The sequence below is a fragment of the Ips typographus genome, linkage group LG11 (assembly GCF_016097725.1).
Source record: "Ips typographus isolate SLU linkage group LG11, UJ_Ityp_2.0, whole genome shotgun sequence".
NCBI lineage: Eukaryota > Metazoa > Arthropoda > Insecta > Coleoptera > Curculionidae > Ips > Ips typographus.
In genome coordinates this window covers 6,549,963-6,573,534 of record NC_138432.1, presented here as the reverse complement: position 1 = coordinate 6,573,534, position 23,572 = coordinate 6,549,963, and the positions used below count along the sequence as shown (strand labels likewise).

The 23,572-nt window shown below is 35.4% G+C and overlaps 2 protein-coding genes across 6 annotated transcripts in view; both read left to right on the top strand.

Moving 5' to 3' along the window:
• Positions 1-5,067: 5,067 nt before the first annotated feature.
• Positions 5,068-23,572, top strand: part of LOC145735317 (uncharacterized) — a 77,006-nt gene continuing 58,501 nt past the window's right edge. For 4 of the 5 annotated variants that reach the window (XR_014179644.1, XM_081989165.1, XM_081989166.1 and 1 more), the window contains exon 1: positions 5,068-5,212. The gene's annotated coding sequence lies outside the window, so the exon portion shown is untranslated. The remainder of the gene's footprint in view (positions 5,213-23,572) is intronic. The other variant, XM_081989164.1, reaches the window with a different exon arrangement.
• LOC145736100 (uncharacterized) lies at positions 7,978-18,719 on the top strand. Its single transcript, XM_081990351.1, has 2 exons — positions 7,978-13,293; positions 18,351-18,719. Exons 1-2 carry the CDS (start codon positions 7,978-7,980, stop codon positions 18,717-18,719), a joined length of 5,685 nt encoding a protein of 1,894 aa, XP_081846477.1.

Genomic DNA, 23,572 nt, shown 5'->3' with positions numbered 1-23,572 from the left:
AGTCTAGATTTTTAAGGAATGCTCAATTTTTTAGCACTGAGGTGTCTAAAAGTCAATTTAATAGAGACAAAGCTTCAAATGACATTTTTAAGCTTATGAAGAATGTAAAAATTGTTTTTAAGTCTGCTATATCATACATTTAGTGAAGATAGTCTTGAAACTCGATTTTCCAAGCTGAAGTCAGTTTTGAAGCACTAGAAGTAGTAGAAAATGACTATTTTCAAGACTAAAATATTGAAATTGGTCTTCAAATTATGAAAACTTACTTCAAATGCAAATTTTAAGCTTTTGATGTCACTTTCATTGGTTTATAGTCACTTTTACGTGTCCAAGTCAATTTTCAAGATTTAAATGTGTAAATTTATAAAAATTTATAAAAATTCTAAAAAAGTAGTTTTTTATGTCTACAAGTCAGTTTTCAATACAAAAGCCTTTCAATTTATCTGAAAACTATGACGACTGACTACAAAGACATTCTTTAAGCTTTTAAGACAAATTGTCTAAAAACTACGGAAACTTGTTACGAAGACAATTTTTAAGTCTCTCAAGTCAATTTATTCGTTTCTAAGTCAATTTTTAAGACCAAAGTCATTCAGTTTGTCCGGAAACTACACGGACATTTTTTAAGCTTCTTAGTCAATTTTCACCGTTTCCAAGACAATTTTTAAGTTGGGTTGCGTTGGTTTCGGGTATTTGAATGTAATAACTCAAATCTCATAAATAAATTAAATTTCAAATCAGAGTTTTATAAAAGATACTTTCTTTTTCAACTTGAACAGTTCAGGACAGTTTTGACAATCCTCATTAACATTCCATAATGAGTATTAATTTCATAAGTGCTTGTTTTAGAAAGCATTTTTCGGGAAAACAACATAGTTTGATAAAGTTGACTGTTACTCCAAATTTGTTGTATAACTTTATAGTGATAGCATGATAGCAAAACTTGCTTTTAGTGCTAGAGTTGATGGAAGAAAATCACTTTTAGCCTTGCATTAATGGAATACTATAGTTTTATCTAGTACAAAAGCAACAGACAGCTTTCGGAAATTGGCAAAAGCGTCAGAACTTCCCGTTATGTAGCTGGGGATTGCACTTATAAATAGAGCCTTTCAATCGCTTTGAATGCAAACAGTTTCATCAAATATTCGAATCGAAGCCGCAACCACACTTGACTTTGTTGTGCATTTGATTGTTCCATTGCATTTCAAAGTTTTTTCATTATAAGTGGAGCAACGACAGAATAATTATATAATAATAATTGTTAAATGGTTGACTGATTTATTATCGGTTGGCTGAAGTCATCAATCTTTTCGACTTCTAATACAAAAACTGATATTATCTGATCTGGTATACACTACAAGTTTTGTTATTCTAATCTGCTTTGGTATAAATTCAAGATAATTTTAGTTTATTCTGTGTATGCTCTTCGTGTGATATAAATCACGAAAAAACTTGTACAAACATCCAGCTAGAGGCAAGGAAGTAATAAATTACTTCCCCAACAAAGTGTGTCACTTACTTAAGCACGTGAGAAAGTAATTAGATCCTAAATAATTAACCGCCTCAACCCTACACATCTTCTTTGTCTAGGGTTGTAGCAAGAAATTCGTGTACCTAATGAAAGATTCACACGAGACGAGCTAATTCGTTCCACTTTACCTGACTTTCTTGAAATATACATGTTTTAAGGTCTTTGCTTGACACCGTGCTTCGATCTCCCCTTACAACACTGATTTTGATTCATGGTTACCATGCAATTAATAGCTGATTATTAATTTAACCATTTAAGTTGGAAAACGTTGTAGGCTATCAAAACAAACAACGCTCACTTAAACTAGATTTTTTTGACTAATTAAGAGTACTTGTGAGAAAATAGTTCCTTGAGTATGTTATGCGTGTAAGTGTGTATGTAGATATGTGCAAGGTTGAACCGTAATTGCCGCAGATTTATTCATCAACCTTGTGTATTATTTTTATTGGTTTTCTAGGTTTTTGTAGTGAAAGTGCCTCCAATAAAATTGTAAAACTTTTTGCATTCAATCTAGGTTAGCGATTTTCCTTTTGCCTGTGGTTTAACCCAATCAAAATTACGCCACTGTGAGATTCACACTAGGAAATCAGATTCAAACTTACAACCAGGAACTGAAAATCGTTAAAAAAACTTTCTCCATTAGAATTATTCATTGCGAAAGACCCTCTAGTTTATTTAGATGCAATCTTGAAATATCTCTCTCTAAGGGGAAACTTGGAGTTAATGAATCACTTAAGTGAGTGGATATTCTGACCATGATGACCAATTACTCTAGGATAAAGGTTTTGATGAATTAGCCTGTTTTCTTGACAATTAATTGTGTTAAGATGTTGTTAAAAATTAGTACAAAGCAATGTTTTTCATTCACCATTTAGTGACGACCTTCATTTCATTATGTGCATTGACACAAGAGGTCAATAGTGACTTCAAATAAAAAAAATGTAGAAGGTATTTGCTTTACTTGCTCAAGATACTTAAAATTAATATTATTACAAGAATAAAGAATCCATACAACTACAATGTGAGTCTAATTAAACATAACTAAGTTGAAGAATAAACATGATTTTATGAAAACTCTAATTTGTTGATAAATATCAACGTTACGACGGATTTAAACTTAGAAGCAAAGTTGTTTTTTTCTTTAGTCTGGTATAGTTAACGTTTGAATTTACTGTTGCAAAATACTGCTACAGAATAATTCTTTGTCACAAATATTCAATTCCATTTATTACGACTTTGAAATTACTTTAATACTATTTTTTTGCTGTCGTAGTATGGTTTCTTAGTAAGACTAAGTGCGTTTCTTCAGTAAGAACTGTAATTACTATTGTAGTGCAATAGTGTTCATTTAATATTAGTATCCCACATTTTACAGGATGTCCAGCAGACACATGAACAAAAGGACAAACTCTTTTATCCCTAACAATTTTTTATCGTAGCTTTTTGATTCAATTTGCTTAAGTGCCAAATTGTACCTTTTACTTTAGTAAAACCATTAACTATGATTATATTGCTTTAATTTCCATTTAATTACTATCCAACAATATTTACTAGTGATGAGTAAAATAAATAGTAAATATTTTACTTTACCAGGAAAATTTGACCTATAAATTACTGGTAAATTACAAATACTGTGTTTCTGGCAGTTCAAATTTTAACACTGCCTTTCTCTCTGACTGTACCATATTTTGTAAAGATAAGAAGGAGTATAGGAAATTTCATAAAGATTCCAAAAATGTGCTTAAAACAGTAATTTTCTCACTGCAAGTGGGTTTTACAGGCGATTTTGTCGCTGACGGTCCTTTCAAACTGTGTTTCTGACAGTTTGAACTTTGACACAGCTTTTCTTTCTGACAACCAATTTTTGTAGTGTTTTTCAGGATATTCATAGGAAATTTAATAAGGATTCCAAAAATGGGCTTAAACCAGTCATTTTCTCACTCCAAATGGGTCTGACAAGCAATTTTATTCCTGATTGTCAAACTGTGCCAAAAAGATGGAAAAATCAGGGTTTAGAAAACTTTTCTTTCAGTATTCGATACACTACGTGTTTCTGAGATTTATGACAGTTATTTTGACAGTGATCACGTGAGTGCCTAGCTAAATTATCCTCCAAGAACCACGTGATGTATGTGACTAACATCAAAACTGTCAAAATTTGCCTAGAATTACAATTTAGCCCAGTTTTCTTACAGTTATTGAAACAACGTGTTTCTGAGATTGATGACAGTTTTTATTGTTTTATTACTGATAAACCAAAATCTCTAAAATAATAAATGAACCAAAACAGCCTTTTATTCCATCTTTACTTTTCAGGATTTTATTTTGACCAAAAATTTACTGGTAAAATTGGTAAATTTTCCTGTCACACTAAATTTTACTTTTCCAATTTTACTTTACCTTACCGATAAATAACCAGTCAAGGTAAACAAGTAAAAATGTATAAAACTAGTTGCAAAATAGTGGAAATATCAACACTAATCTTTCGATACAATTTGTGTCAATTACTTGGAAATTATAGCAAAAATCAACATCAACACATTCACACCAGCAAATGACATGCATCTGAGCTATTTTCTGCTTACTTGCAGTAATGTATAAATTAGTACTTTTAGACAAAAAATACAAGCTTTATGACCTTCTAGACCTGTTTCCAATACAATGCTTAACACTACTAATAATAATTGTAGTAGTAAACTTTATAAGCTTCACATCTTTTGTGTGGTAGATTTGTTGATTATGATAAACACTCTTTTAGGATTATTAAGTTATGTAAAGATATTAGATTGGAAAAAACTGACAGAATTAACAGTCACTCATTAAGAAAATCAGTAACAACACGAGGATTTTGCAAATTAAGATCGCTTGACGAATATTTAAGTAGGCGTTACATATTGTTGCAAGAACTTTTGTTTGTCCTTAACACGTAGGAGAAATTGTATGTTCAGGTTGTACTAATTGTCAGATAATGCCATGTAATTTGTTTACACGGATTTCAACAAATAATTTGTTGTTTTTACTGGAAATAGGTAAATTTGTAGAAATTATGTCACGTTCTTTATTATAGCATTCACTATTCTTTACTGTGTGATTATTATTATGTGTAAAAAATATTAGGGTCAATTATTTAATGATTTTAGATATGAAACTGGAACAACAATGGAAGCAACTTGATTTACTTGTATTTTGGTTTCTGTAATCAATCAAAATCACTGATTTTCACTAAGACTGATGGCTAATTCTTAATTAATCATCCTGAGGTGACATTTAGTGGTATGGAGAATTGAGTAATTCGGAGTTTAAATAAACGATCGCGACGTTTCGACACCCCGAACTGATTTCGCCACCATCATCATGAACCTCGTGAGAAAATGCCAAGATGCTCCAATTAATGAACGGTGCCAAGCAATTAAACGGGAAAATTACGCAAACGAGTACCGGTACTGCCGCAACGTGCACACGCCGCCAAACAATACGACAACTGTACCCACTGAATGGTACTCTTCGGGTGACCTAGAGAGAAAACTGTGCACCCGGGAGTACCCGGTCAGTCTTCGACGGAGTCTTTGCCTCTTGTTTCAGTCGCCGTGTAGACTTCAATACGCCTAGTGGTTCTCCTTCTCTCTTCCTGTTGTGCGACGATACGTCATCGTGCTCTCTTTTGTCGGTGCGCTTCTTCCGGTGAGTACCTTGCCCTTTTTTTGCTATTGTCCGTGCCCTCCTCCGGTACCCCTTCTCGTTGATATGGTGTCACCAGGTCAGTGGTGGGGGATTCGGTGCCCTTTTTCGGCGATCACCCCCCTACGGCACGTAGAAAGTGCTTTGTTTGGTTCGAAACCGCGGAAGATTATACAGAGATATCGATGCTCGATTAAGTGAGAATTTTACTTTTACTCTTTGAGCTGCCGGGCATCTGTTGTTTATGTTAATGATGATCAATCAGGATGTGACGGTGTTCGTATATAATTATTTTCAAACGTGATGTTCGTTTTTATTACGACTTCAAGCGGATTTTTGATTTCTCTGATTGATTACGGTAATCACCCTAATTTAGCAATATTTGGGTTTGTACACTGTAGACAGGTCAAGACTAAGTTTATTTAGTAACTTTTCTGATTTGGAGGAAATTGCTTTAATAAGAAAGCAAATTAATAAAGTGTAATAATAACACAGTGTATTAAAAACAGGATTGTATAGAACAAAAGGTACTCTAAAACTGAACTTTAAGAATAATATCAAGGTTACTGTAATAGCTATTATTTTCAATAGTTTTTTTGTTAATAGTTGCCTTTAGTATGCTAATATAAATTATATTCCAGTCTTATAACATATATTATTAATGTTTTTTTAATCAATCAATTTACTCTTAGAATCTCATTTCTATAGAAATAAAATTATTCTGAAGTGAAAGCCCTTAGCATTGTAATCCGATATAAACTTGATCTTTCACATTTAACAGGGAACCAAGAATGAAAAAGAGCATTTAATAACAGTTAATACCAAAATGAATTTTGATAAAAATCATACAAGCGGTTTTGGAGATTTTAGTTTTAATCTTCCTAGACAAAATCGCACTAATAAAAGCAGCTATACAGGGAAAGATCAGAAATTCAAAAACCCTCTTCATTTGCGCTTTCTTTAGCTTTAGCTTAACAGAAATTAGTGAAATTGCCATTAGATTTTTAATAAAAAATGATTTTTTAGTAAAAACGAATTTATCAGGCCCACTTTTTCTGGTAGTCATAATTATTCAGGTCTAAATTGCATCTTTAACGTAGCATCAAACTTTCACTGCAGTTAATTTTTGATATGTCTTCTTAAATCGTTTCTTTAATCGTATATAAAAATTCCTGATTTTGCTTATTTGCTGTTTTTAAATCGTTTTTGATCTTTTTTTCAGCCTCTTGGTTATTTGAGCTTAATGAAACATTGACACTTTCACTAATAAATTGTTACTTGACCAGTTTCTCTAAGTTTTGAGAAACATTCTTCTGTAGTCAACTTATTTACCTGTCAAGGTATTTGCCAGTTTTTCTATAAAATTTTTTCAAAATTATCTTTTTCAAGAAGAAAATCTTGCAAAGTCAAATCATTGTTTCCTAAATTTCTCAAATTGTAGTCTTTTGGAATTAACTTTGAATTTATTTTTAAAAAAACATATGACGACAATAAATCTTCGAAGCCAGCAACTATCATAATTTAGTAAAATATGGTTAATAAGGTATTTGTGGGTGTCTGAAACATAATCTTATATATTCTTCTTGTATTTTCTGTCATGAGTGACAAAGATCGATTGAAAGTAATAATTAATTAGTGGATGTTCTGTGTAAGTAATATTTTTTAAAAAACAATGCTTGCAGGTCAAGGCAACTAACATAATGTTCATAACCCATTTTTGCTTGAAAGAATCCGTAATAATATGAAATGTTCGTGGTGAATGTCATACATAACCATGAAAATTAGTTTGGTTGTTGAGATTTGCTTGAAAACAGTCACATGACTAAGAAAATGCACTTTTAACTTGTTAAAGTGTAAAAATTCAAAGTTAGCTAGCTATTTTCCAAGCCAAATTTCAAGCTGAATTGTGAAATCAGTCACGTGACCTTAAGAAGGAAATTCCTTAGAGAGAATAATGGTAAACCAAAACTAGAACTGCTTGAAAACAGTCACGTGACTTAAAAAAATCCACTTTTATCTTCTAAAGTCTAAAAATTCAAAGTTAGCTAGGTAGTAGCTATTTTCCAAGCCAAATTTCAAGCTGAATTGTGAAATCAGTCACGTGACCTTAAGAAGGCAATTCTTAGAGAGAATAATGGTAAACCAAAACTAGAACTGCTTGAAAACAGTCACGTGACTTAAAAAAATCCACTTTTATCTTCTAAAGTCTAAAAATTCAAAGTTAGCTAGTTAGTAACAATTTTCTAAGCAAAAAATTCAAGCAGATTTTTAAAATCACTTACCTTAAGAACGCAATTCTTAAAGATAGAATAATAGTACGTAAATCAGTCTCAATTTGACCAAACTTTAATTGTATTTTTTTTGTCACTCTATTTTCGTAAACTATTGTCGCGCACTTACAATAATAATTAACCTCAATTCGGAACGCACTCTGTTTGTAAAGTATAGTGTGTATCGGGCAAGACGTCATTATTGAAAGATCGACATTTGACAGTGCATGTGTGTAAACCAGACTGGTAGAGAACCTAAAAAAAATAATGTGTCTTTTTGGTGGAAAAAAGTAGAGGTTGCAGAAAATAAAGAATTTAGTAATTTTCCTCGTTAAATTTAAATAGTGGAGTTTTATTTGCCTCAAACCGGTGGTTTGTGTTCGCGAAGTCCACATTTGGCGACCGTGACAGGACGGGGAAAATTGACTATTGTGTTGGAGACTTCAGGTCCAAAGTTTAGGGAGATTTCATTTGTGTAAAGTTACAGTCTGTGGAAAGATGGATCTCGAAATCAAGAAAAAAGGCCGTAAAGTTCTTCGGGCATCCTTTACAAGGTGCTGTACAGAGTTAGAGACTGTATTAGCAGAGCCAACTGAAGACCAGTTACAGAAGGCACAAGTGTTGCAGGAGTTATTAACTGGGAAGTTAGCAGAACTGCAGGTGAAAGACGCCGAGATATTTGAAGCTATGTTAGTGTGTGATGTTGAAGAAGAGGACTTAATTAAAGAGAAAGACATGTGTGATACATACTTAAAACGTGCAAAAACCCTTGAATTGTGCTATTTGAAGCTACGTAAAGTGGACAGTCCTCAAATTGATGACTTAAATGAAAGTGCTAGTTCCGTTGCTGCTATTACAGGTAAGAGGAAGTTTAAATTGCCTGTAATACAATTTAAAAAGTTTGATGGAAACATAAAAGATTGGCTTTCCTTTTGGGCACAATTTAAGAAAATCCATGAAGATATTGAGATGGACCCTGCTGACAAGATCGAATATCTTATTCAGTCTACTGTGCCAGGTAGTAGGGCTAGGCGAGTTGTTGAAAGTTTTCCTGCTATAGGAGTAAATTATGTACAAATTGTAGATAGTTTAAGAAGTAGGTTTGGTAGGGAAGACCTACAAATTGAAGTATATGTCAGGGAACTATTGAAGTTAATTTTAAACAACGCCCTAGCCAAGACAAAAATTGAGTTGTTTAACCTTTATGATAGTCTCGAAACTCAGTTAAGGTCACTTCAAACTTTAGGAATTACAGCTGATAAGTATGCTGCCATTCTTTACCCATTAATTGAATCTTGTCTTCCTGAGGAATTACTAAGAGTATGGCAACGTAGCACTGTGGGACATTTGAAAGAAAATGAGGAATATGAAGAAAATTCTAATAGTGTACCAAGTGGTTGTAACAACAGCTTAGAAAGTCGACTTAAAGCTTTAATGACATTTTTGCAAAGTGAAGTACAAAATGAGCAACGAATCAGTCTTGCTGCTGAAGGTTTTGGACTATGTAGTGTAAGAAATCGCTCGGATACTCCAGGTGGCCATGTAGAACGGAGGAAAAAGGTGTCACTAGAATATCCATCAACTGCAGCTGACTTGCTTAATAATACTACAGTTGTTAAGTGTCTCTTTTGTGAAGGTGGTCATGAAAGTGTAAATTGTTTCAAGGCAACAAAATTACCTTTAGAGAAAAAGAAGCAAATTGTTAATGATAAAAGAGCATGTTTCTCTTGTTTAAGGAAAGGACATCAAGCTAGAAAGTGTAGAGGTCATGTAAAATGTTTGGTGTGTGAAAAGAGTCATGTCACTTTGATGTGTCCTGAGATAAAATCAAATAGGAATACACCAACTGCCAGTGAACAACCTATTGAAGCTCAACACTCAATTCACCAGGAAGATTTGGTAGCAACTAACTGTGTTAGCCTTGGTATTGCTTCTCGAGTTTTTATGCAAACTTTACGCGTTGAGATGGCAGCCCCTAATGGTTCCTGTAGTGTTCGTGCTCTAATAGACACAGGATCGCAACGTTCTTATGTTTTGCAGTCTACTGTTCAAAAATTAAAGTTAGTTGAATTATCTCGACATAAAATACTGCACTGTTTATTTGGAGGTCGTTTAGTGGAACAGACCCACAGTCGTTTTGAGGTAGAACTAGTATACAAGGGTCATAGATGCAAATTAGAAGTTTTGAGCCAACCTACCATATGCAATGAAGTGATTCCTGTACCTCCAGGACTCTGGATTGATGAGTTGCATAGCCTAGGCATAGAGCTTGCAGATACTGCGGAAAATTCTGCCATTGAGGTAATGATAGGGGCAGATGCGGCAGGTTACTTAATTACTGGAAGGAAACATCTACTTGACTGTGGACTGGTGGCTGTAGAAACACTACTTGGGTGGACTTTGATGGGCAAATTGCAAAATGAGTATTGGAAGGACCATCTGGCTACTTCAACCATAAATTTGTATCTTAATGATCAAGTTATTGCCAATTTGTGGGAGTTGGATATATTAGGCATAACTGAACCCAGCAGAGACAAAAGTAGAAGGGAATTGGAAATTTCAGCAGAGATTTTTTTCAATGAGACAGTAAAAGTGGACAGTGAAGGCCGCTATGAAGTAAGACTACCATGGCTGGAGGGGCATCCTGTACTTCCCAGTAATCTGTTAGTTGCTCAGAAACGTTTGACATCCACTTTGAGAAAGCTGAACACAATGGATTTGTATGAACTATATAACGGCGTATTACTGGAATGGGAAGAAGCTGGAATTATTGAGCGAGTACCCAAGGGAAATGTAACAACATATAGTCACTACTTGCCCCACAGACCAGTTGTACGAGAAAGTTCAGCGACTACCAAGATCCGGCCAGTTTTTGACGCTGGTGCAAGACAAGGTCAGTGCCCTTCTTTAAATCAATGTTTGGAAAAGGGCCCCAATTTGATAGAGATTATACCTGATGTTTTGATTGGGTTCAGAAAGTACCGAATTGGAGTAATATCTGATATTAAAAAGGCGTTTCTTCAAATAGCAGTAAATGAAGCAGATCGGGATTTTCTCAGGTTTTTGTGGATCAACAGCAAAGAAGAGGAGATTATCTACCGACATCGACGGGTGGTGTTTGGCGTTAACTGCAGCCCGTTTCTTCTTGCGGCGACAATAAGACACCATCTTGAGCTAACCAAGGAAAAAATAGCTTCTTCAGAATGGCCTTATCAAATGAATACTTTGGATAAACTTAATGGTTGTTTCTATGTGGATAATTGCGTTACAAGTTTGCCAGATGAAGCATCAGTGGAGTCATTTGTTAAGGAATCTTTTGAAATCATGCTCAAGGGTAAGTTTGAACTTACAGGGTGGGAGAAATCTTGTAGTAAAAGTCCTAGGATGAACAAGAATCAGTTAGACATTAATGTTTTGGGTCTTACTTGGAACTTGAATCGAGACACTCTGTCCTTGAGGAACAGCTTGAAGGAGGTAGACATACCCGAGGATCTGACGATAACTAGAAGACTCATATTATCCCACACTCAACGGATTTTTGACCCTATTGGTTTGGTGAGTCCCACAACATTGTGTCCAAAGCTATTATTACAGCAAACTTGGAAGCGAGGACTAAACTGGGATTCGGAAGTCAATGAAGAGATTGCCAATGAGTTTAGGGTATGGGTTAGTGAATTAAAATATTTGCACGAGTTAGAGATCCCACGATGGGTGAATTTAAGACCTGATTGCCAAGAAACTTACTCGTTACATGTCTTCTGTGACGCAAGTGCAAAGGCTTACGCTTGTGTAATTTTTTTAAGAGTTGAACAAACCAAAGAAGTATCAATCAGTTTGCTGGCGTCTAAAGCAAGAGTTGCACCTTTGAAGGCGATAACCATACCACGGCTAGAACTGCTAGGTGCTACAATTGCAGCAAGGTTGTATACCACTGTGCAGTCCAATTTTGATGTGAAGATGCGTAGCTATTTTTGGACGGATTCTACGACTGTTCTTTCATGGATACGAAGGAAAGAAGAATGGTCTACCTTTGTTCGAAACAGAGTTAATGAGATCCGTGAATTAACCTCAGTGTCATCCTGGAATCACGTGCCTGGTCGTCTAAATTCGGCGGACTTGCCTTCTCGAGGATGCTACGCAAGAAAATTATACGAATCAAAATGGTGGGAGGGACCAAGTTGGCTTTATGAGGACGAAAAGAATTGGCCTAAATCAGAACCGCCTTGTTCTGACGAGGAGATTTTCAAAGAAAGGAGAAAAACTGTGGTTGCCTTAGTTAACGCCCATATTGATTCAATAGATGAATGGCATCTTAACTATTTTTCAAAATATATAAAAACTATTCGAATGATTGCTTGGATTTTCAGATTTTGCCATAATGCACGTCATCCTACAAGCAAGCAAGAAGGAGGTATAACTGCCAAAGAACTAAACGACGCTGAAACGTTTGTTCTAAAGACATTGCAGCAATCCAACTTACCATTGGATGACCCAAGATTAAAACCTCTCAATATTTTTGTCGACGATTTAGGTCTTATTCGATTGAAGACGCCTATTATTAACAGGGACGACACGGAATGGTTTCGGTTGCCGATTATCCTACCTTCAAGACAGCCAGTAGTGGATAAGCTAATATTCGACTTACATGTGAGAGAGTGTCATGCCGGTGTTCAAATGTTAATGAGCGTTTTGAGAGAGAAATATTGGATTTTGAGTGGTCGAAAATACATACGTTCTGTTTTAGCAAAATGCGTGACATGTAAGAGGCATGGAGGTAAACCATTAAATACATTAGTGCCACCTTTGCCGCTCGACCGAGTAAGAGATGCTGTTGCCTTCGAGATTGTTGGTGTTGACTTTGCGGGCCCCCTTCATCTAAAAAATGGCGATAAAGTGTGGGTTTGTCTCTTTACCTGTGCTATTTTCCGAGCTGTTCACTTGGAGCTAGCCACCTCTTTGTCTACACCTTGTTTTCTACGCGCTTTGAGGCGTTTTATTGCGAGACGTGGTCGACCAAAAACTATTTACTCGGACAACGGGACAAACTTTGTTGGGGCGAATAACCTGATGCAAAGCCTGAATTGGGATGAAATCGTGGAGAAAACTGCTATTGATCGTATCATATGGCGGTTCAACCCCCCTGCTGCCCCATGGTGGGGAGGCTTTTGGGAGAGGATGATAGGAATTATGAAATCACTTCTCAGAAGAACACTAGGTCGAGCTTCACTCAGCTATGAAGAATTGTTAACGTTGCTTTGTGATTGTGAGGCGATCATTAATTCAAGACCTTTAACGGAGATGACTGGTGACAAGAATGAACTAGTCACTTTAACACCGGCTATGTACTTAAGAGAGCAAGCAGAGAGCGGAATTCCCGATTGTGACCAAATTGATCGTGTTTCATTACAGCGAAGAGTGGTGCGGTTACAAACTCTGAGAGATGCTTTGCGAATGAGATTTCGAAGCGAATATCTGGGACAATTACGAGTGATATATAACAAACACCAATTGTCACGCCCTGTGAAGATCGGGGAGGTCGTCCTCATTGGCAGTGATGGTAGTAAACGACTAAATTGGCCGCTTGGACGGGTCACTGAATTGTTACCGGGAGGAGATGGTCGTGTTAGACTAGTCCGACTGGCGACTTCTGGAGGTCATGTTCTGCGTCCAATCCAGAGAGTGTTTCCTTTAGAAGTGGATGCTACAGATGAGTTCGAGAATACTCCGGCTGAAGGCGCTGCCGAAGATACCCAAGACTACTGTGAAAATAGTGAATCGGTGTTCGCGAAAAGCGGGAGTGATGTGAAAAGCAGAGTACCCGAAACGAAAACTTCGCGGAGTGGTAGGCTAATAAAGACGCCGTCTAGATTATTAGATTAGAATAAGGTTTATTTTTGTAGACTTGTTTTGTTGAAAAAAAAAAAAGGGGAAATTTTATAAGTTTGCTTTTATGTTGTGAGAAACTTTTATGTTGACAAAAGTTTCTCAGGTGGGAGAATGTCGCGCACTTACAATAATAATTAACCTCAATTCGGAACGCACTCTGTTTGTAAAGTATAGTGTGTATCGGGCAAGACGTCATTATTGAAAGATCGACATTTGACAGTGCATGTGTGTAAACCAGACTGGTAGAGAACCTAAAAAAAATAATGTGTCTTTTTGGTGGAAAAAAGTAGAGGTTGCAGAAAATAAAGAATTTAGTAATTTTCCTCGTTAAATTTAAATAGTGGAGTTTTATTTGCCTCAAACCGGTGGTTTGTGTTCGCGAAGTCCACAACTATATTGATATTCCCCGTAGCTTGTAATTTATATTCAACTGGAAATGATTTAATTATACCGGTCACAAAAAATTGAATTTATTCGAAATATAATTTGAATTCAAAAAAATAGAGCCTCTAGACGGCAACAATTTTTTTATGTAAATAAAGTAATATTTGAATTTGATCTAAAAAGGAATTAAATATTAAATTAAATTTGGGGAAATTTAAAATTCAATTTTCCTCTAAATGTAGTTTCAGGTACGCTTGGAGTGGTCGTAAGCCGACGCTTCTGGCAGAAATTATTTGATTTATATTGGCCGTAGCCCCGATAAAAATAAAATGCATTTTTATAAAGCCATTTAGATAAATTGAGCAAGTAATTTATATTTTTAGGTTGAAAATATTTTCCGGGACCAACCGTCGAATGACTGGCAGTAAATTTTTGTCCCAACCTTAATATTTCGTTTTACTCAGTTAAGCAAAAACAATAGTTTCAATTCGGTAGTTAATACGTCAATTTAAATGTAAATATCTTTATTATTTTCAAACATTGAAAGTCACATGTTGTAACACGATGGATAAAATCTTAAAGACCACCTAGTTTAGCGTGAAATGGCAATGGATGTAGAAATCTAGCAGGAAAATAAGTTCCTTATCGAAACGCATCGCTTCTAGTTAAGGTTACTCTGAATCACTAGTTTCGTTACCTTTCAGCGGTTTCATATGCAATAAACCGCAATTTAGAAACATGCATAAATAGAATAAAACTATTCTTTCAAACTGTGAAGAAAACTGTCAATGGTAAAAAGTGTTGTGCCGATATCAGGTCACGACTAGAATCTATAACTAGCTAACAGTAGCTTTTAAATAATACAAAGAAAGTCATCGATATTAACTAAGGCGACTGAATGGAAAATTTTAATTACACACAGGCACAACAATGAAATGTTATACTAATCAGTTACCAAAGGAAAAAAAAACAAGGCTTACTATTATCTAGCTAGAAATCGCCTGAAGAATTCACGTGTCCGTAAACGCGGACCATAACTAACGGTTACAAGTCACTTGCCTGTTTACACTGTTTAAAATGATTTACTGATGGTAAAAAAATACAATTTGTGCTTCAATGAGAAACCAATAAGACATTTTTAAAACAATAATCGGTTTTTAGTGCGGAATTCTTTACGCCTCGATGGCGATATTTACTCAACAACTACTCGGATGCGGTTTTTGAGATATTCCAACTTAATAGTTGATATTTTCTAAAGTCGTATTATCCTCTCTTAGTAGACAATGGAAAAACTTAACTGTGTGTATTTAAATTTTGTTAATTAAATTATATGTATACATTAATAAGTTATTTAATTTGTGAAAGCAAAAAAAAATTACAGATTACAGATGGAAAACTCATCACTCTGATTTCCGTAATTTGAATAACAACAAATCATAATGTAAAGAGTAATTTTATGAATCTGTAAGTGCAATTTGACCATGTTGCCAGTACTATTTCTAGATTTGTCACCCTCATCAGTCATAACCTAACCTAACCTATTTCGATTAATACTTACTGTCTCCAAATGTGTTCTATCTATTATCCCCAGTTAAACTAATTTGCCATTCCTTTCTATTTAGTTATAGAATGAGCAAGAATTTTCATTAACATATGGCTTCCAAGCTTGTAATGTGTGTTTCTTATTATAAATGTTGTAGTTAGAGGTATATTAGAATATAAAACCGTTTTCATCCAGCTTAAATCTTGAAGAATACATTTTGCATATTATGCTTCTCTAATGGTACTATTTTTAGAAAGGAGTGGTCTGAACTGTGTGTATTCTGTCAATGAGAACTAAATAAAATAACATACTAACTATAACCAAAGGCAAACTTACCTGAATCAGTCAAGTAAAAAAATAGCGTGTATTATTAAATATATTCAAAGCTTCAGATGTTAATTTTGCTTAAACGAAGCAATTAATAAGCAGTTTAGGAGAATTTGCCTAAATTTACCATATACCCATATTTCCTTAATTGCTTTGGTCGCTGTTTGGCTAACCTTTATAATTGATAGACTGAATTGTATAAATTATTGTTTATAGAGTGATTTTCTTTTTTTTATGGACTAGTAGAAATTTTAGGTGTTCATAAATGGTCGAGCAACAGTAATCACGTTGTTGAAAGATTAATTTTCTTCTTAGTCTGTATCTCAAGAAGGCTGCACTTGTAGACATATGTTAATCGAAACTTGTCTTCCTCTTTCTTTTCCTAATTTTCTGCAAACACTTAAAAAACACTCTATATACAACAGCAGTGGACAATTACATGTTAATAGAGACTTGTGGAAGTAAAGTGGCTGTTATTATAGTCTTTGCGACGTAGTCTCTTACTAACAATGTTAAGCATCCATTAAAGTTATTATTGTTACCTTGATCCATTTCATTGCAAGTCGATTTTTGATATTTTAAGAAAATTTCTACCAAAAGGAACATCAATCAACTTTTTTACACAATTTGTGTATTAAATATAGTAATTTTATTCGACAATAACAAAACACTTCCCAGTTTAGTGTGTAGTATACAGTTACATAGTTGAATAAGGAAATAAAAGTAATAATTAGATATGAATGAAAAAATTTTACGTGATTGGTGCGTGACTCTTAAAATCGTGCTCCATTTACAATAAGATAATAGCACCGGTAGAATTGTGGTTATTTTAATTTGAATGTATTGGAAGATTTATTTTTACAAGCGTTTTTATTTACTCAGCACAATCACAGTGATTGTTAATAAAAAAGAACCGTTTAAGATCTCCAATTGCCTCGTAAAACCTTCTAAATGCTCCTAAAGTAATCTAAAAAGATTTCAGAAACTTCCAAAACTTCCAACAGTGTCTAGAAGCTTCTAAATGCTCCTGAAGCAGCATAGAAGCTTTTGAAACAGTCTAAAAAGTTCCGTATGATTCTAGAGCAGTTTAAAACCTTCCAACAATTTCTAGAACCGTCTAAGATTTCCAATTACCTCTAAAGCAGTCCAGAACCTTCAATATGCTCAACTTATCTACGTTTTAAGAAACTTCAAATAATCTTTTTCAATTACTTTGTGTAGATCCAAGATTTTATATGGTCAGAATGGATCAAAGAATTAATTTAACTACATTAGTTGATTAAAATTATTTAAAAGTACTGAATGTTATAAAATATGAGTTTCTGGATGTCCCTTCCAGGAAATCTAGAGGGTTAACCCTACTATTTTAGTAACGTTGTGTCACACTATCCAATCGAACAACTGTAATAAATACCTGTTAATTATGGGCAATTAAAAACTAAAAAATTTAACAGGTATTGAATAGCGTAATTACAACCCATAACTCTCAAATACCTAACTTTATGATGTTTCATTAATAGCGTGAAAAAGCTTTGTTTGAAAAAAATCTCACGTTCTTGTGAAACTTAACTGCATTGCAGTTAGTTCCCATCTTTCAATTTGAGGTTTAGATGTGTCAATTGTGCTTATTGTGGTAATTAAATGTGTTTAATTTGATGATACGATTAAACTAGAAAATCGATCAAATGAATGAAGATCTAGGCCAAGTTAAGGAGATTACGACTGTCAGTAGTGTAAAAAAGATATAATAGACGAAAGTTTAATTTGAAAATCATTATTAAATCCGTATCAAAACGTGCACCATATAAGTCATGGTTAAAACTAGGTTATGAACTGGCCCTGATGGAATAATAGAAGTTAGTCGTTCCATTTTCTCCGAGAGAGTAATCTGAAAATAATCTCCACTTTCATAAAATTTAAGGAGTCAGTTTAGTCTTTTTCTGGGTCGCCTGACTCTATACGCCCAGAAAATTGTTTTCGTATAATTTTTCTTGTAAACTTTGGAATGAGAGCAGTTTCTTGCAACATGTGCCGTTCGTTGCAGTAATGTCCCGGAATATTTCAAAGCGGCAACGGGCGATTTCCTAAGCGAAAACTTCGTATACGTTTTACGGTGTACAAGTGAGTGATGGATCGTTTTGTCGCTCGACTCAAGCCGCTCAACAAGGTGTTATTTAACTCAAACCCTTTCTGCATGTTATTATCAAACGTCTTTTATTGAAAAGAGGAAATAAAGAATTTCCGTTCATCTTCTGCAACGAACGGCAGCAAAAGTTGTTAGCCGTCTAGACGGAAATAATTTTCAGGGCGTTACGTCAAATACAGACGTGACTTTCATACCGAAAAAATAATGGAGGATGGGGTTAACGGTACGGCTCTTGTCGAATCTTCGACGGTCCTTTAACATCAATACGAGAAATGTCATCAGATTATTGCTCGATAACATGTGAAATAACGCAATCCCATCTGACAGATAGCAATAAGAAGACTACAACAGATGGAAGTCAGATAGAAAGTGGAGCGTGACTGGAATGAAAATACTGCGAATGGTTGAGGAAGTATGACGGGCTCGTGTAAAATGGCGTTAGTTTCTCAAAAATCATAATAATAAAATATTTATTTACCTTGCTGTGTTATTGCTCTATAAATGACAAAAAAATTATTTTATGGTAAAAACAAACTTAAGTGCAACCATGCATTTCCAAGTGCGACTGACTATTACATTACATAGAAACCGGATATTTATCTGCTACCATCTCAGGTGGCCGTAAAAGGATTTATCCCTGTTTCGAATAGGGTCGCGCTAGTCAAGATCAAGGCTAAACCATTTGACCTCAACATCATACAATCATATGCTCCAACATCCCAAAGCAATGAACAAGAAATAGAGGAGTTCTATGAACAGCTTAGAACTGCTTTCAAACACACAAAGAAGGAAGAAGTTAATATAATGCTGGGCGACATGAACGCTAAGATCGGACAGGGAAAGGTTGAGGATGTGGTTGGTGGTTTCGGGCTGGGAGTGAGAAATGAGAGAGGGGAACGTTTAATAGAATTCTGCCAAGAAATGGACATCACAGTTATGAACACTTTTTTTTAAACTACCGCCCAGAAGACTATACACATGGAGATCCCCGGTTGATAACAACAATAGAACAGTGAGAAATCAGATCGACTATATAATGATAAATAGAAGATATCGCAACGCGGTTGTCTCTTGTAAGACATACCCAGGCGCGGACATACCGTCAGATCACAACCTGCTACTAGCTCGTACTAAACTTCGATTGAAGAAGATAGACAAAAGGAAACCCTCAAAGGTTGCTGACATGCGAAAACTCAAACAGGATGACGTACTCCAACAAACAAAGGAGAGGCTAAACAAGGAAATCAAAACTATACTTGAAGACAGCAACCAAGAAACAGAAATAGAAGACCTATGGAACAAAATAAAAGTATCAATAACCTCCGTCACAAAAGAAGAGCTAGGACCGGATAGGACGGTAAAAAGACAACAATGGATGACAGATTCTATCTTGGAACTTATGGAAGAGAGAAGACAACACAGAAACAGAGACAATGTAAAATACAAGGAACTACACAGAAGAGTCCTCAGAGCAATTAAGGACGCCAAGGAATGCTGGCTAAAAGAAAAATGTGTCGAAATCGAGATCTTACTACAAAAACACGACAGCTTCAACCTCCATAAGAAAATAAAGGAAACAACAGGAAGACACCAAAGACGGGGTCAAGGAATAATCTTGGACTCGAATGACAACATCATTACCGAGACTGACAAAAAGCTTACAAGATGGAAGCAATACATGGAGGAACTTTTCGGAGACGAAAACATCGATAATATGCCCGTCAGAGTCGGCGAAGAAGGACCTACCATCACACAGGAGGAAGTAGAATCAGCTATTAAACGACTAAAAAACAACAAAGCTCCTGGGCCAGACCAGATTCATGGAGAAGTACTCAAACTGCTAGACCCAGAACAGATGAAACTGCTGACCAACCTCTTCAACAAGATTTACACAGGCGGACAAATACCAAATGACTGGCTGTTGTCAACATTCATTCCACTTCCCAAAAAGGCAAATGCAACTAAATGCTCTGACCACAGAATAATCAGCTTGATGAGTCATATCCTAAAAGCGTTCCTTAATATCATCCAAGCACGTGTATATAGAAGACTCGACGAGAGAATAAGCGATACACAATTTGGTTTCAGGAAAGGACTCGGCACTCGAGAGGCCTTGTTCTCCATACAGGTCCTGATCCAACGAGCACGAGACGTCAACGCAGACGTCTTTGCATGCTTCATAGATTTCGAAAAGGCCTTTGATAAAGTCCAACATGGTAAACTTATCTCAATCCTACGTGAATCAGGAATCGACGACAGAGACACAGATATAATATCAAAGCTATACCTACAACAAAGAGCCATTGTACAGGTCGAAAACGAAACATCTGAAGAGTTTAATATAAGGAGAGGAGTGCGCCAAGGTTGTATACTGTCGCCTCTTCTATTCAACGTATACTCGGAACATCTATTTAAAGAGGCATTGGAGAACATGGAGGATGGAGTTGGGATAAACGGGGAAATAATAAACAACATAAGATATGCTGATGATACCGTCCTTATAGCAGACACGGCTGAAGGACTTCAGAGACTCATAGACCGTGTAGAGACCGCATGCAACAGATATGGTATGAACATAAACTGTAAGAAGACACACATACTGATTGTCAGTAAAAACACCATTGGAAACTTACAGTTTACCGCCAACAATGTAGCTCTCACAGTAGCCGAGACAGTTACATACCTGGGCTGTACCTTGAATAAGGATTGGGATCACTCTCGAGAAATAAGATGCCGAATCGAGAGAGCAAGAGGTACATTCAACAAGATGCGTAACGTACTGTGCAGTCTATCTCTCAACATCCATACCAGAATAAGAGTTTTAAAATGCTATGTACTCTCAACCCTCCTATACGGGGCAGAAGCGTGGACCCTTACTGATGCCTCATCTAAACGCATAGATGCATTTGAGATGTGGTGCTATCGCCGCATGCTAAGAATCCCATGGATACACCATGTATCAAACGACACAGTACTGCAACGCATCGGTGGACAACTAGAATTCCTACCAAACGTCAAACGCAGAAAACTGGAATACTTTGGGCATATCATGCGAGGTGAAAAATACCACCTTCTTCAACTCATACTACAGGGAAAAATAGAGGGCCGAAGGTCAGCAGGACGCAGACGAATATCATGGCTGCGAAATCTGCGAACATGGACCGGAATGACGTCAACAGCACTATTCAGAGCGGCGGTGAATAGAGTGATTTGGACCAATGTGATAGCCAACATCCACAGAGGATAGGCACTTCAAGAAGAAGATCTCAGGTAAATCGATTTAAACTCACTAAATTTATTTTATTGCCAACCATATAAGTAACACCTTTATTACTTCTTGGAATGTGTCATTTTCCGACTTCTACTTCCCACGCTTATTTTCCACCTTGTCGAGTATAATACTCTTCTATACAAGTTTAGAATTATAAGGGAATAGTCGTATAAAACCTAACCAATTACGCTAATTTAATTTTAGTTTGGTAGGTTATTTTTACGCATAATTACGGCCTACATAACTGACACATTTCGTAAATTTGCCATCGCATGTGTGTCGCGAAAATGCCTGGGGCAAATTTAACCAACTCGAAGGACCGAAAATACACGGTTTCCGCACAAATCGGATCTGAATATTTGATAAATGCAGTTCGTGCACGTTCGATTTTGACGCAATGCACGCACCGAGTGAATTATGAACATTTTCCAACACCCTTTTCCAAAACAAAACCACTTTCTGTTGGGAGAACCTTCAGGAATATCACTGAAGATGATTCACCTACTAAATGAAACAATGATCTCTATTCATGCATCTGAAGTCAAGGTATTCACGATTTTACTTCCATGTGTAATGTCTGATTGATATGTTTAGTGAAAAGGTTAATCGCAATTAGCTTTAAACGTATTTTAATAGGCTTTTGTCCGCATTAATGAACTTTTATTGAAATATGAGTGTTAAAATTATTAGAACCGTAGGCGGTAACAATAAAAGTTCTTTTAGCCTAAAAGTCAATTTACGCCGACTGTGTAATAATAGGGCCACATTTGAGGGAATGAGGGTCCTTTTTCTTAAAAGTAGGGTTCTATTATTCTGTTTATGTTTAGTAAATGACCCCCAAATTCTTCTAATTTTAGGCCACAAAGAGGGATTTTGCAGATGGGTGGCATAAACAAAGGTTACTCTTTAGTAAACGTAACCTTGCTTAAGTCATGATTTCTATGACATATCACGTTCGGTCGTATTTTCCTGCAGGCCAAACTGTAATATTAGTACATCCAAATTACAGCTTGCAATTTTCAGTTTGAGCTTTGACGCTAACATAAAAGCGCGTTATATTGCCAAAACATCCGGTTTAAAAAAAAGTAAATTAAATAGGACTGATGTGTTGTAAAAAATGAGCAACAGAGAAAATCGCGTTTAGAACGTTTTTAATTTCGATATTGCATGAAACGGCAGGCAATGACCAAATGAAAATTTAATGCTTCGATCATTTGGAGCTATTTTATTGAAAAAACTGTTTGGCTGATGTTTGTATGCATTTCGCAACTTCATTTGATCGATAAACATTGGAGGAACATAATGTTTTATGTTTTATATTCAATAGGACTTTTTCCTCGATATTGTTGAAAATTTTAACAAAAGAAGGTTGGGAAACATCTGCTGTATAATTGTTAGTTCAACATTTGCGCTATTTCGGGAAGTTTAATTAATATATTTTAGTCAAAACAATGCTTTGCGTTAACCGCACCTTCTGTTCTGTTTTTTCCTATTATACGTATTGATATTAGCTATTGTTGGGGGTATTTTTAGTATTCATTTTCAGACATTTTGCTTATGGTGTTTAAGCTAGCAGTAGCTTAAAAAATTAAGTAATTTCAGCTAAGTTCGTAGTTTGTGATTGGTCAAGAAAAAGCAGTAAGCTGAAAGTTTTTAAGACAGTTTGAAGAGCATATTGAACGCTCTGGACTGCTCTAGAAAAATCTTAGACGGTTATAGAAATTCTTGGAAGCTTTTAAACTGTTTTGAAAACTTTTAGACAGTTCCAAAGGCTTTTGGAAGGATCTATGCTGCTTCAGGAGCATTTGGAAGCTTCTAGACACTGTTGGAAGCTTTTGGAGTTTCTATAGTGTTTTGGAAGCTTCTTCAATCTTTTTAGACTACCTCAGGAGCATTTATAAGGTTTTAGGACAATTTAAAGAGTATTTTCAATGTTCTGGACTGCTTTAGAGGCAGTTGGAAATTTTAGACGGTTTTATAAATTTTTGGAAGCTTTCAAACTGCTCTGGAAGCATACGGACGCTTACCCTCTCGATTTCCTGGAAGGTACATCAAATATAAATCATTCATATTTGGTAACATTCAGTACTTTTAGATAATTTAAATCAACTAATGTAGCTAAATTAATTCTTTTATCCATTCTGACCTAATAAAATCTACACAAAGTGGTTGAAAAAAATTATTATTTTAAGTTTCTTAAAAAGTAGGTAAGATGAGCATTTAGAAGGTCTTAAGATAGTTTAAAGAGCATATTGAAGATTCTGGACGGCTTTAGACGCTTCTAGAAATTGTTGGAAGCTTTAAATTGCTCTAGAATTATACGGAAGCTTTTAGACTGTTTTAAAAGCTTCTGGACTAGTTTAAGAGCATTTGGAAGCTTTTGGATATCTCTAGACTGTTTCATCAGCATTTGGAAGCTTTTAGACTATTCTAAAAACCTTTGTAAGGCTCTATGCTGTTTCAGCAGCATTTGGAAGCTTAAAATCTGTAATTTTATAATTGCAATATTCGAGACTTTTTAGACACCCTGTATTTT